This window comes from Stegodyphus dumicola, chromosome X2, assembly GCF_044657685.1.
Source record: "Stegodyphus dumicola isolate Sdum_Otavi_A_Nest chromosome X2, ASM4465768v1".
In the NCBI taxonomy this organism is placed as follows: domain Eukaryota; kingdom Metazoa; phylum Arthropoda; class Arachnida; order Araneae; family Eresidae; genus Stegodyphus; species Stegodyphus dumicola.
In genome coordinates this window covers 188,234,796-188,250,071 of record NC_140781.1, presented here as the reverse complement: position 1 = coordinate 188,250,071, position 15,276 = coordinate 188,234,796, and the positions used below count along the sequence as shown (strand labels likewise).

Below are 15,276 nucleotides of genomic sequence, written 5' to 3'. Positions count from 1 at the left end.
AACTTAACCCAAAAGATGTAAGTGTAATTAAATTGTTTTTATGTCCTGTTAGAGATAGTTTTCTAAGCACTTGCAAGCACTCCTTAATTTCAGATAATCAGGAATTTCATTTCAAAAGTCATTTTCCTTTCGTTTTCAAGCAAAACTTTTGCACTCTTAGGCGAAGCGTACTGAAATCAAGTTTGACGTTTGTCTTTTTTTAATTTCATTTCACATCTTCTAGGGTCTCATAGGATGTATGTTGGCCTGGGTAAAAATCTTGGACAGATGTTATTCTATATTTAGAAGCTCCCAGAAAGCAACCGCTTTCTTTTGAATGGACGAGCCAGTGGTCGCTGGCTTCGCGCACGCGTGATGAGAACGCGATTGCGCTGCTGCTGCCGCCGCCGCTGCCGCCGCCGCTTCACAGTTGAAAAAGTGTTCCTACTCGAGAGCGGACGTTAAGGGAATCTCCTCTCTTTGCAGGCTCTATCACCATGTGAATTGGAACCTTTTCACCTTGATCTATTGGTGCACGGAGTTGCGTGAATAGACTTTATTTCCTCTAACAAGGAGGAGCCAATTATTTGAACTGCACACTTTTCTTGACTGCCGGACATTGACTTTTGAAATCATGTCCTGTTAGCGAACTTTCAAAAATTCAAATGAAGATGTATATTTTATTGTGCAATTTGATGGTTTTGCTTGTTCTGTCTGTGAACAAATTAGCGCGGACCGAAACTCAGTATGAAGCATCACCATATACTCCCCTCAGCGGCACAAACAAACCTCGGACAAGAGTAATAAGCACAAAATACGGAGATTTGAGAGGGTTTATTACATACTTACCCAACTTGCAATCCGTGGATGTATTCCTAGGTATCCCGTACGCAAGTCCCCCAATCTCTGCTTTGCGGTTTATGCCGCCCGTCACCCCATCCCACTGGAAGGGTGTCCGGTCTGCCGATAAATTCAGCCCAGTTTGCCCGCAGAAGCCACCCGACATCAGAAATGAAACCGAAGCATTAAAGAAGATGCCCCCCGGCCGAGTTGAGACGCTCAAGAGATTACTACCATACCTCCAGAACCAGAGTGAGGATTGCTTGTATTTGAACATCTACGTCCCTTCCAAAGGTAAGCTTTGTTTTACGAAAGTCTTTAGAACAAAAAGAAACAAAAACCTTTGAGTATTTCCTTGAAAAGATGATCTACTTTAAATTGCGCTGTTTTGGTTAAAATAAAAGTAGATTCTCTTTTAAAGATCAAGACAAGTCTTATTTTTTCCATAGAAAGTTTTAGAAGCAATTGAAAACAGTTTTTCTAATTGGGTACCATTTGACGAAATTTTAAATAGATGTTTATTACATTCAAAATACAATCCTACGCAACACTAAAAAAGAAACATTATATCTTGTTCTATGGATTTAAAGTCGAGCTCTTTTAGGACACTCTTTCATTAAACGAGATGCAGATATCAAGTTTCCAAGAACATTTGGTAAGAAATGTGAAGTTGAAATAGTTTAATTATGTTTGAAATCTGTCGTATAAAATTTAAAAATTCATAGAATATCAATAAGGAAACTTTTATTGTTGTTGAATGAAATTATTTGCAGTGTCGCATGTTTGGTTTTAAAACTCTGTTCTAAATTTACAACAAAATATTTATTTCGTATGCAGATATCTTCCAGATAAATGTTTTTTTAATCTTTAACTTGAATAGGTTAGCTGATGCGGAACAAAAACTTCACCGAATCAATTTGATGTTCAAACGAAAAATGTTCGCACCTTAAATTATTTTGTATACCCTAGTGATTTTTCTGGTTTCTTTAAGGAACTGAAACAGGCACATAGATGCCCCTCTTTTCTGAAATTTTCTGCGTGAATATTTCTATTCAAGATAAAAGTTGGAAATAAGTTTCAGGAGTGATAAATCGTCGGCTTTAAAAGTTATCGAATTATTTGTCATAACTGCAAAGAATTATCTAAACCAACGTTTTATAAGTTTTTTCATATTAGCCATAGATTACTCAGCATATCATAAGTATATTAAAAATAAAATATATTGAATGACTCAGTTTAAATATAGCTTCTTCCAATTTTCTAAAGTTTATCTATGGAAAACTTACATTTGTATAAACATAAACAGAAATGCATTTTATTTCTTTGCCTTTTTCTAGTGAACTATGTATATAATGTAATCAAATGAAATGTTTAATTATGATAATTATGTAAAAATTCTCAAATAGCTTAGTGTGTTTCAGGAAGCAGTTCACGCCTTGTTTTTAAGATAAACTGTGTTTTTTGACTGAAACTTTGTGATTTGTAACTTTTAACGAAATATAAGCTAAAAATGCAATTTTTCGAAAAAGTTATAAAATTTTTTCTAACATTTTAATTGAATTAATCTTATGCCAAGGTGCACTAAGTTTCAGCAGTACGGGAAGGTAGAATAAAGAGAAGGATTTTATTGTGATACTAATTTGCTCAGCTGTGAGTGGATTGCGGAAGTTAGTATATCCGCTCTTTTTTCCACTCTTTTTCTCCTTAGCTGAATGTTTCCCTTATTAGTTTGATATAAGGATGCACTTAAAATGACTTAAATTAAATTAAGATTACAATTCATATTTTCATATTCTTATATTTTGAAAATTTACAACGAACAGAAAAAAAAGAGTTTTTGACATAATTTTAGAAACCGGAAGATAATTTATTGAGTAATGTTATGTCAAGTGTCTGAACAGCTCACAGGTGGAATGTCAGAGGAAAACTTAGGAAACGGAGTGCTTGAAGTCACATGAGTCGAGAATGTTGAGAGTGAAACAACATATTTAGAGTTTGCTCCGTGCCTCTCTGCATCAACTTTCATTCAGCGTTTTCTAGTATGCATACGTCACGTAATTTCAGACATTTCGTAGCCTGTGTTCCACGTGAGCCTCATCACAAAGAGCCTCTTGCAACTTGAGCTTAATCTTGCTTGCTCAAGACATTGCACCAGCCCGACTGAGAGAGTAAAGTTTTGACTATTCTCTTAACAGAAGTCAGTAGTTGATTTTTAAATTATAAGGATTCTCGCTTTTTATATCTCCTGCGCTTCAACGCTTATGTTTCTGAATTTATTTCATGATTTCAATTACGTGTAAATAACTTTGCTGATATACTCTGGTAAACTCAAATTAAAAGATGACATAGAAAAGTCAATACCATTTGTGATGTGCGAAAAAACGCCCTTTGTATTTTTAAAGAATTTGCATTAACGCTATTAAAGATTTGTTCATGTAAACGTTATTAAAGTTACAAAATAAATAAAATTTATCAAAATTAAATTTTTTTACATTATCAGTATGTCACAGGGTTACGCAGTAACATTTTCTGGAGAAACATAATTATTAAAAAAATACAATTTAGAGAGGTTGGTATTAAGGGAATTTAGCTGCTGTGTTTCTGTCTGTTTCTTTCTCTTGCGGACTCTCCTTCAGAACTGGGAGGGAGCTAAGGAAATAGCTTTCTCGCGTTTTATCCAAATTCAATAATTCTATTCTACAAAAAGAAAAGTTATTTTTACTCCGTTAATCTGGATAAAACTAGTTACAGTAATATGTGATTATTGACAATTGACATGCGGGCGTAATAGTATCTTTCCATGGAATAAATAAAACTGTGAATTCATTTTTATAACTAACATAACTTAACTAACCTTTGTATTTTATGAAGGAAGATTTGAATTCGTGATAGCTTCAGGAACGAAGGCGACATTAGTGAAACTTGGAATTATAAGGCATTTTAGATATATTCAATAACACTGAGATTTTGGGAGTATGCTGGCCAGTTCCATCAAAATATATACTCCATCAGTTGCCGAATGGTCAAGACTGTTGAATTCTGGTAGCTCACGACATGTTCGAGTACAAGCGAAGGAGCTGGTGGCATAGTTGGGTTTCGTAGTTTCCTCCATGTGCGACGTGAATGAAATCCTACAGGAAGGCATTCCTAACCAAGGGAGATAGCTATAATGACCTTTGCGATATTCAAAATGACCCAACCTAACCATCATACTATATCTTTACTTTCGAAATATTTATTGTCCAGGCTTCCATGATGGGATCGGGCACTAACGCCCTTTTGGAAAGAAAGATTTTGTATCTACTGACACCCAACAAGTTTTACGAAGAGAATTTGAACATGTCTTTGCACATTTGTTTCCGTTACAGAACCTTGCTATATATATGTAGATCGGTGTGACCTTTTAAAAAGATTATAAGGTATTTCTCCCGTATTCTTGGCGTGCCTTCGTGGTGTGGTGGTCTGCACGCTAGGCGCGTTTTCCAGAGGCCCGTGGTTCAATTCCCGGAGAAGGCGTTGCTCATTTTTCATCTTTCCTGCTTCAAAAATACCTAATGTATCTACAAGATCCTGTCCTTTTAAGACAAAAAAAAAAAAAAAAAAAAAATGCTGAAAGTCTTTTACTGACGCTTGTGCAAAACTGCATAACCAGACGAAAATCTGGTGAAAATCTGCATCTAGTGTTAGACTGTTATTTAGATTCTGCCGTTGATGCATTGTCTACAATGCATCTTACGTGGTCTCCCACGAAAAAAGGCAAAAAGGAGGACATTACGCATTGAATGCCTTGCATGGAGCAATTTTCACCCAGTCATCTTTAACCAATGCTCTTACTTATTAATGTATTAGTAGCTACTGCGAAGTCAGCCTTATATTTCGATTTCTTCTCCCGAATGGAAAGATAGAGAGATCTTTGAATTCTCCAGGAAGACAATCCTTGTTTCAATGATTAACATTGGAAGTGACGAGAAGTCGATTTCCTATACTTGATATGATGTTTTGTGAATACTAATAGCTTTAGAGACATTCGATTAACCTTGACCACGTTTTGGTTTACCAACGACAATTCGCTGGTAATATTTATTTTGTAACACTTCCTCTATTTACTCTTAAATCCATGAGGAATTACTGATACAGTTTGCCAATTTTAATTTTGTTCCGCAATATATCTTGAATTCCTGGGACGTATATTACTATTGCGTATTAAGGAACATTTCGTAAGCATATCAGAGATAAATATGCTGGTTAAATGAGTATCGCTTGTGAAGCGATACTTTCTAACGCTATTTACATAAAGTGCATTTTAAGATTTTGATATGTTAAGAATTAGGCGTATGGAAAGATATAAAAACTGTACCACTGCCCTTAGATTGAAGTAACCTAAGAACTGCTATAAACATAATTATATAATTAACAACTGTTAATAATATAATTATTATTACTCGTTCTGAATTTTTTTTATAATTACGTATTAGTATATTAGCAATATGTGATTCACATTTCATTTTCCTTGGGATGATTTCGGATATACTAGGCTTTACTGAAATTATCTTGATGTACAGCAATGTAATTTTATTCGCTATTACATTTTATTAGTAGCAGATAAATCATAGCAAAGGATCTTAGTTTAGAAAATGATAAATGCATATTTTTACTGTCATCTCAATGATATTAGGATGATTTTAATTTCATTTGCCCTAAATTTGGTTTGGTTTATTATGGCAAAGATCCCTAGGTCTATTCACCTAAAGGATGGGATGCGTTTATGAAGAATTTTCTAAGGGAATATTGGTTCGCATACACGTTACACGCAGGGAAAACCACGAAACCACCATGCAGCTGGCCCGCTCGCCTAGATTCGAACCCAGATCGGAACTACCTGCGCTGGTTTTACAGCACAGTTATTTTTCTTCTCAATGATATTAGAATGAATTTAATTTCGGTTGCCATAATTTGGTTTGGTTTATTATGGGAAAGATCCCTAGGTCTATTCACCTAAAGGATGAGATGCGTTTATGGAGAATTTTCTAAGGGAAAATTGGTTCGCATATACGTTACAGGCAGGGAAAACCACGAAAACACCATGCAGCTGGCCCGCTCGTTTAGATTCGGACCCAGATCGGAACTACCTGTTCTGTATTACAGCTGGGCCGCCGGCTCATAAATTTGAGTATTTAAAATTTATAAATGTGTTTTACCACGGCTTTTCTAATTTCGTTTTGCCTTATGTAATCTATTTCAAGCGCACTTCGCTTGACATTCAATTAATACACAGCTCAGTGCTTGTATTACCGCTATCGCGAAACTACATGGAATATTTGCGGTATTTCATTTGCACTATCTATTTTGCGAAGATTATCATAGATGAAGTTAAATGATAAAGTAAAGCAGAATACAATTGTATGCTTAAGAGGAAGAATACTTTCGTGGAGGATCATTTAAAAGAATTTGGCTTGTATTAAGTACACATGAGGAAAATCACTAAAACTATCATGGAACCAGCCGTTCGCCAGGATCTGAGCCCGGGTCAAACTACTCGTATTCAGTGACATTAAACCTCGGCCGCTGTTGGGCCTATTTCACGAAAAATTCGATTCCTAAGATTACACTAATTGCTTGTTTTTATTCGAGCACTTACAGAAATAATTTCACTTTTAAAATTTCAAAAGAGAAAATATTAAACACTAAGCGTGTAAGGTATTTCTCCCGCCGTCTTAGCGTGCTTTCGTGGTGTAGTGGTTCTGCACGCTGGGCTGGTATTCCAGAGATCCGTGGTATGATTCCCGGCGAATGCGTTTGCTTATTTTTCATCTCTTCTGCTTCCAAAAATTACCTAATGTCTCTACAATGGCGCCCGAACTGAAAGCGTTGGGGATGATGACTCTCCACACCCAGAATTTGGCGTTTGGGGTCCCCTAAAAGCCCCAGTCGCCCTTTAAAAGGGAGAGTATATAAGGTATTTCTCCCACCGTCTTAGCATGCCTTCGTGGTGTAGTGGTTCTGCACGCTGGGCTGGTATTCCAGAGATCCGCGGTTCGATTCCCGGCGAAGGCGGTTGCTAATTTTTCATCTTGCCTGCTTCCAAAATAATACCTAATGTCTCTACAAGCTATTATTTAAATCACTAATACGTAGGTAATTAAGCATTAAATATCAATTTTTTAAACTAAGACTTACATTTATAAAACAGCTTAATTCTATTAATATCATTACATCTTTCCTTGAGATTCAGATTTCCACTGAAGAGTGTTTTGATGCAGGATACTAAAAATACACAAACACTTTTCTGTTTAACGTAATATCTGTTGACCGTAAATTGTTTTTAGGTTAAGAAAAGGAATTTTGGCACGCATTAAAGTCATTTAAATAGAAAAGTCATTAAAACAGAGGTATTTGTCAGGTTTACCAGGGGAGAGCGATTAATCACCAAGTTTGGTGGAGTTTGTTTTCGAACGATATGGCAAACCCAAAATCATAACCAGGAAATATGAATTTTTGCCTCCTGGACTCAGAATAACAATTTTGAATTTACTATCAAGTAAAAATGAAGCTATTGCTTGCTTTCTAAAAGTGGTATTTTAACCTCCACTCGAATATGAAAAAATGGGAAAAAAATAAAGTTTTATATCACCAGGGAAGTCACATGGAGATGTAATGTGAAGAATTGTCAGAAAAGAAAAATCTTCGCATCGGCACATGGCTCGCTGCTTCAAAAATCACATTTCTGGAAACGGTAAGACTTCTTGGTGAGAAGAGCCTTATGATCACCCGGAAAATAAAGAAGAATTTGTAGTTTTAGAAATAAAGTTCTATCATTTTTAAACTTCTGTTCTATTATTTAAAAGCGCAGCTCTTATTTTTTCGGGGGGGGGGTCGGAGAAGAAGGTATATGGCACCTAAACGTGGAGAAATTTCTTCATTGGCCCTTTGGTCGCCAGTAAAACAAACAGGTATCCTAATAAAAATTAGAAAAGGGAGAGCTGAAATTTATGGATTTATTTGATATTTCTGAAATTATTGCAAATAGTCTAAAACTCCCAAAAATGGTTTTAAAAATTCGAGCTGCGAAAACATTGCCGTGTTAATTACGACACATGCTCCCTACACATTTTATAAATGTTAATCAAGGCGAAAGAAGTAAATATTCTTACTAAAATTCGATATTAAAATTAACTCCTAACCATTCTTGAGATACGATATATTTAATTTCATTTTAAATCTCAAAATGTGAGCTGAACTCTGTTTTAACGTCATTAGTGGCTGTGTTTAGTTTTCCTTCATACAAGTTTAGTTAGAAAACAAATAGGTGAAGGAGGTAAAAGCATAATTAAAAGTTTAAAAAACGTATGGAGCACTTCCACTTGCCATTGGACGTAGAAACGTCTTACTATAGGAAAGCATGCATAGGGAAAGGTGATAATCTCTTATAGGCTACCTCTCTTAGGATGACAGGGGCGAGACACGAGACTCAGTCGACCAAATCCAGGAAATGTTGACGAATTATTTTCTATTCGGGATTATTTTCTAAATTATTTCTGTTTGGGAGGGATGCGGATTTTTCGAGCGGGCTACTTGAATAATCAAGAATCTCCTCGCTATGGTTCGAAACACGGACGTTTTAGTTATCAGCTGGGTTTGCTAACCACGAGGCGTAGGGGGAGAGCAATAATTATTTATAATTACAATAAAGATATTATCAGGCAGGATAGTATAGAATTATGCACGTTATCTTTAAATAATATAAAGGTTAGGGATGACAGCATCATTTGTAGTCATAAATTTGAATATAATTTTTAGCACCGAGGTAATTTTTCTGAGAGTAAATAGCTTGCTGTGGACGAGAAACCTTGCCAAAATATAAAGCAGACTATTAACCACTTAACGACCGCACCCCGATATATCTCGGGAATACATGCAGTTTCGATTTTCCTATCAACGCGTTAACTCGGGAGCTGACAATTTTACGGTTATTTGATGCCATTGTCCTTAATATCGCGTGGCAATCGACACTTTGCCATGCACATGTTTTCTTAGCTGCGGGAGGGGTCCCTGTTGCAAACTGTGATGTGCCGCTATGTGTTACACCATATTTCAGACTGTAGCATACTGTCACTGACATTTATGGATCGTAAAATGTATTTACTTGATTTTTACTTTAGCTCTTATTACCTATTTTTATCTTGACTACAGTTTTGTATTACTTTTGGGATTGTGTTTTTTTGGCTGCTTCATTGAAGCCCGAGTTAACTCGGGTAATGTCATGAGCCATAATAAATATTTTGTTCCCCCCCTCCAAAATTGTTTTTTGCGCCTTACAAAGCTAAATCTAGTTGAGCTACATATGTAGATAATAAAATGCTATAAAAAAAACTTCAGGTAATTTTCGGCATAATTTTTAACATAAATTTGGTCATTAAGCAGATAATAAAACTTTATACAATATACTTATTAGAGACTGCGAGGCATTTCGGACGAAGAAACATGAAAAATTAACAGTACCTTCTCCGAGGTTAGATCCAAGGATTTTCCAATTGCTAGCTGGAAGTCCTAACCCTTTACACTCTGACCACACGCATGAGGGATTGCGACAATTTCTTACATTCTTCTCCACTTAAAGAGCAACTGAGAAGATGCATGATACTCTTGCGCTTTTGCAGCTGAGGATGATGGTTCGTTAAAACCTTCGAAACTGGTACTGTGAAAATTTGAAAATATAACGCTGATTTTTGTTGTTTGACTTTGTTATATATGAATTAGTATGATACCCAATTGTCTAAATCCAAGCGGTCACTAATTACCGTTCTCTACGGTAATTAGTGTTCGGGCACCACTGTAGAGACTATAAGGATATTTTGGACCCTTACCCCAAATAAAGATTAAAATTGGAAAAATTGAACTGTACCTTCACCGAGATTTGAACCGCTGACATTACAATTGGTAGTAATATGTTTTGTATTGTAAATTGTCAAGCACTGTGATGTACCAGAGTACTGCTCCTTATTCGTCAATATTCTAAATTTACATTATGTTCTCGAGACAAATTATCTCTGGGAACTATCGATATAAGTATCACTTATATGATTGAAAACATTACAAGTGTTCTAGGTATTAGTAATTTAGAAGCCAATAATGTAAAGATGTTACGAAGAAATTGAAAAAAATGCTTTATTTACAAAGATTCATACACTTACAACAAAGCTATGAAAATAGGATTTTTTTCCGCCAACGAAGTAAATGCAACTGATACGACTACTACACTGATGAATCTTCATCAAAACTTCATGACATGTAGCCATGCTAGTAACAGAATACCGGTTCGCTAATTAAAATATTTGTACTCCACAGTAAAGAACTGTGTACCATCTATGCATCTAAAAGGCAGTCTCCTTTAGATAGTCTTCCACAAAGCCATCCCTTCTCATGAATGGATAGGCTTCTAGCTTTGTTATATTCATTTAAACAAATGTTAGCATGCTGCATCAAATTGAATTTTTAATTGTTGTCTTTTTATATTCCTCATGAACTTGAAGTACATGGATCCTTTAAGTCAATTACATAATAAAATGTGCTTGTGTTTTAATTTACTGAGGTTTAATAATCGAATCATGGGCGTAAATTGTATGAGTAACAAAGGAAATTTAAAGACGCTCTCCAAATAATTGCACGAAAAAGTTTGTAACGACTCTTAAAGTATACATATTTGAGACAGAAGAAGAAGGACGTAAACCACACCTCAACCAGGGGAATTTTTCTGTAAAGAAAGCTGCGCTGGTGGATAAGTTTCTGACTGTGTGATCACTGACGAAAGTTGCTAGTAATAAAAAGCAAAGGATGTGATGACGAAAAGTTGGCAATTTGTTGAAAGTTTGATGTCTAGGAGAGGAGTCTTTATTATTTACTTCTTTTTCATGTGCGGATTCCGCTTATCTTCAATTCTTCACAAGTCGACCTTAAACGGAAATGACTATCGTTATTCACTCTGAAATTGTTTGGATATTTTACTCGAGACAGGAAATCAATATTTAGCTCTTAAAGGCGCTAGTAAGGAGAGAACTGAAACCTCAACTCAGCAGATTCTTATTAGACCGCAAGGTCTAATAAGACAAAACTTGTGTATAATAAACATCTTAAAACTAAAGGGAAACATTAAAAGAGACCTTGTATTAAATTGTTGACTGATTAACAAAACATTTACTCATAGCGAGTATAAAATACGGTTTGAATGAAATAATTTTTCTTTTACGTATCACCTTCAAATGAAATATATTTTATTCGAACTGTACTTAAACGCGATCAATCTGAGATCTTAATTATCTTGAAAATTCCATTTGAAGATAATGAAAACATATTTTTAAACCAGATATGAATATTTGTTAATGGCAGGAAATTAATTTTTGACTTCATGGAGAACAAAGCATTTTTCCCTTCAGTACCTCTGGTATATTACCATATATTTTTTCAACGGTAAGTTTAATCATTATTGTCTTGCTATGTCACTGTACAATATATTTGCAACGAAAAAGACGACAGACAATAGTCATCAATCGTTTCTTAATTCTCTGGAGAAACGTATTCAAATAAACATTTTTCTTAACGTTTCAAAACTTATTACACATTTAATTGAATTTCAGTTTGCACACAACGACTTAATTTAAGATGTGCTCTTTGTTCAAATATAAATATTCATTTCGTATATAAATACGAAATGCGAATTGTTAGCAAATATTTTAAACCAGTCATTACACACGGCACGTCGATAAATAATTTAAAGATTTAAAGATTTTTAATATTCACAATGCATGCAACATTGTGCAACTTTGATTATGAAAAATAAATAAAGTTACGGCAGTTGTGCTTAATATGCCTATGAAGGTATAAAATTTAGGCTGAATACTGAAATAAATTTCGCTTCAAAATGTTTGTGTTGCTTGAGAAAACTGGAGATATACTAGCAAAGGATACATAACATGCAGAATTTCTGAAACAGAAATGTTTTCAATATTTTGGAAATAAAACTGATTCTAAAATAGATTATTTCCATTTTAATACTGATTTCATTTCATATGTGCAACATAAAATTATTGCCGCTTTTGTTGTTTTTGCGACTTATCTGACCTTTTAGACCTAACTAGAAACGTCTACGAACTTTATAGTGGCAAGACTGAATCTATCGTTGGTATGGGTCTGAGCATCATGTAAGTAACAGTTCGACTTTGACCAGCTTCGTCCTAATTTTGAGTGTCTCATACAGCACAGATACTATACATATATGGAATAGGGACCTTTAAGGGATTCGAACCCGAGACCAAAGAATTGTCCAACAGCCATAAGTACTAACTGCTGTACCAGTCGGGTGGATATTACCAGTTTTCAAAGAAAATCTCACTTGAATATGCATATGAGACTATTAATATTTAAAATTTTCAACATAACTAATAATAATAACTGTTCAACTAAATTCCGGAAGTTTATAAATTTATTTGTATAGAATTACAAAACCAGAGTAATTATTCAGTATTTAGAACATAGATATCATTCAGATAATTTTTTACAGTATTTAAAAACGCTTAAAACTCTAAGGAAAGCAAAGTACAAATTTGCTTCTCCTCAACTTATGCTAAGTTTCATACACTGGATTTTAAACAGGTTGTAGAGACATTAGGCATTTTTTTTAAAGCAGGAAAGATAAAAAAATTAGCAATCGATGCGCGGACCTCTCAATTACGCGCTGAACATGCAGACCACCACACCACAAAGGCATGCCAAAAAGGCGGGAGAAATACCTTATAAGGTTATTGAAACTGTATAATGAAAAGTGGATTGGAGAAAAATACAAGCGTTAAGCAGATGTTTACGATCACGTTAAAGAGTACACCTGTGATAAATTCAGTGTGCAAAGTTCTGTAACACTATCATTTGAAACTTGGGTTGAACTACCGTGCCAGAAAGTGTACACAACTACCTTAGTAGTCTTTGTTGTGTAGAGACATTAGAATTTTTGGAAGCAGGAAAGATGAAAAATAGCAACCGCCTTCGCCGGGAATCGAACCACAGACCTCTGGATACCGGCCCAATTATTAATAAGCAAGTTGTTAATAGCTTAGGTAAGCTGCCGAAAATATACTCCAGAACTAATTTGTGATATTAAGTCCGGCCACAAAACTTTAATTCAAGTCCTGTTAAAGAATGAAAGATTTGCATTTCTTATATTTCCCAGCGCAAGCATTTAAAAGGTCTTGAAGATTTAAAGCAGTTCTTACGGGTAGTTGAACAATGTTTATTTTTGCGTGTAGAGAGCCCACTTTATCAGACTGAAAGAAAGTAGGAGTTGAAAACCTGTTACAATTGGATAACATTGTCACATTTTTCGCAGTGAAATAACAAAATCTTGATTTAAATTAAGTGTTCTTCCCTTTAGTATAGATATGATGATATAAGCAGAAAATTTACTTATACAAAGCATTTACGAAAGATATGCACGACTAAACATCTTTTAAGCGGCTGGATTGGAATAACCAAACCAATTGAACCCTTGGGTTAGGATAGAAGTCTGCCTTCACTAAACGACGTACCTTTTAGGGTGACGAAATATTTGTTAAAGAATACACTATATGTTAAAGAATATACTATTTGTTAAAGAAAGACCAAATATTACACCTTAACAACTTAGACGCGATCGTATTTCACAATAAACGTAGTTTAAAAATTAAAACTTGGGCCTTACACTAAGGATACGGAAGTCTTTTATCGGTAGACGGAGTATATACCAGCATGTTTTCTTTGCTAGCGGGTCGTAATCTGTTCTGGCTGGTTAACATTCAAAAATCAACGCTTATGCCAAGGTCAAAAGAAGTTCTTCTTAAAGTATGATTCTGACGACAAGTAACGACAAAAATCCTCAGAACATGCCAATATGTATCTGCCTCCCTCTAGCTGTCGTTTCCTTGTTGCAGCAATGCTTAATCTTAAGGGTGTTCTTTTAATCAAGGGCAAATCTCACGTTATCATCGCATGTTTGAGCCTTCGACGTGTTTGCAATTTGTTATTTTTTTCCTGGCTTCATAAAAGTGAAACAAAATTTATCATAGTTTTTCAAAATTACAGAATATTTCCGAAACATGGAGAACGAGTAATGAAACTATACAATAATGAGGAAAACATGCTATATTTTAAAGGTATACGCAAATGCTGAAAAGTATGTGTAAGAATGAGATTAGGAAATTTGTCTGGAAAACATTAGTTCACATTAATTGCAGCTGTACTAGTTGATACAGTCAGAAAGATCGCTGTGAAATTATCTGCAGCAACCGAATTAACCTGTACTCATATCTCTATCAGAAGTATATCTTGGCGACTACCTAAGCTTTCGGTTCCAGATATCATTTGTAAGTATCGAAAGATTTAATGCTGCGCACGTACCAAGAATTATTGCATCCCGCATATAGCTGGATTGATTTCAGGTTTCACCACAATAAATTAGTTCAACTGAAACTTGAAACTAGAGGCAATTTATTTTCCCACTTTTCATATTTCACACCAGAGAAAAGGAATTTGACCCAAATTTATCGTCCTAACACAAATTTGCTTCTTTTAAGGTATTTTCTAGTGAAATTAGTGCTTTGTGTTGAAACGTTTTAAATTAGGACATTACTTCCATTAAAAGGTAAATTTGCTAGCTATTTCTACATTCAGTACAGGGTTAAAATTCAGCGAAATGCCACTTAGGAAAATTTCTCCCTTTTCCTTATTTAAAGAAATAAATATTTCTAAAAATCATTATATTTCAAAACAACAATTCTTTTTAAATATAATTAACAATGTTAGATAAAATTTTAATTTTTTCTATCGTTAGGGCTACATTATTTTCGTGCATAACTCAGTTAAACTATCAAAGTAATTAAATAATAATTCCGGATACAAAATAATTTATGAGTAAGGAGACGAACAATACTATTGTATTACATATTCACTGCTTCTTTAAACAATTTGTTCTATGCTAAATTCCTATTCATGTAGCTGAGATGAATGATCTTTTTATGGGTATTTAATTGACTGAAATTTTCACCTTATGGTTTTAATATTCTAATTAGATCATTAATTAATTTCAATGCTTGAGAGCGAATGAATAGAAATTGCTTGATAAAATTTAAGCAAAACAATTGAAAATCTAACGGGGAATGTTAAAATGCTGTGTTAATAGAAATTAAACACGCAATAGATACGATTATAACTGGTTTGAAAGCCTTGTATTTATTCTTAGGGTTAATTCAATGCAAAGAATCTTTTCAGAGCTTAAAAATTTTGCATAAATGAATATGCTTCGTCATTTTGTTAATATTTAATTTGTATTCGCATTTTTACGATTGGATTGTTAATTTTGTGATATGCTTTCAGTTTGGTGTTTTGAATATTCAGCGGAATTTACCGACCAATAACTATATAAACAAATAAAAACAT

General features: G+C 34.4%; 1 protein-coding gene across 1 annotated transcript in view; it reads left to right on the top strand.

Annotated features, from left to right (window-relative positions):
- The first annotated feature begins 374 nt into the window (after positions 1-374).
- The window catches only part of LOC118199469 (neuroligin-4, X-linked-like), a 624,820-nt gene continuing 609,918 nt past the window's right edge, over positions 375-15,276 (top strand). Inside the window, exon 1 of the mRNA XM_085809401.1 lies at positions 375-1,113. Coding sequence (XP_085665527.1) covers positions 645-1,113 — 469 coding nt within the window. The 5' untranslated portion in view covers positions 375-644. The remainder of the gene's footprint in view (positions 1,114-15,276) is intronic.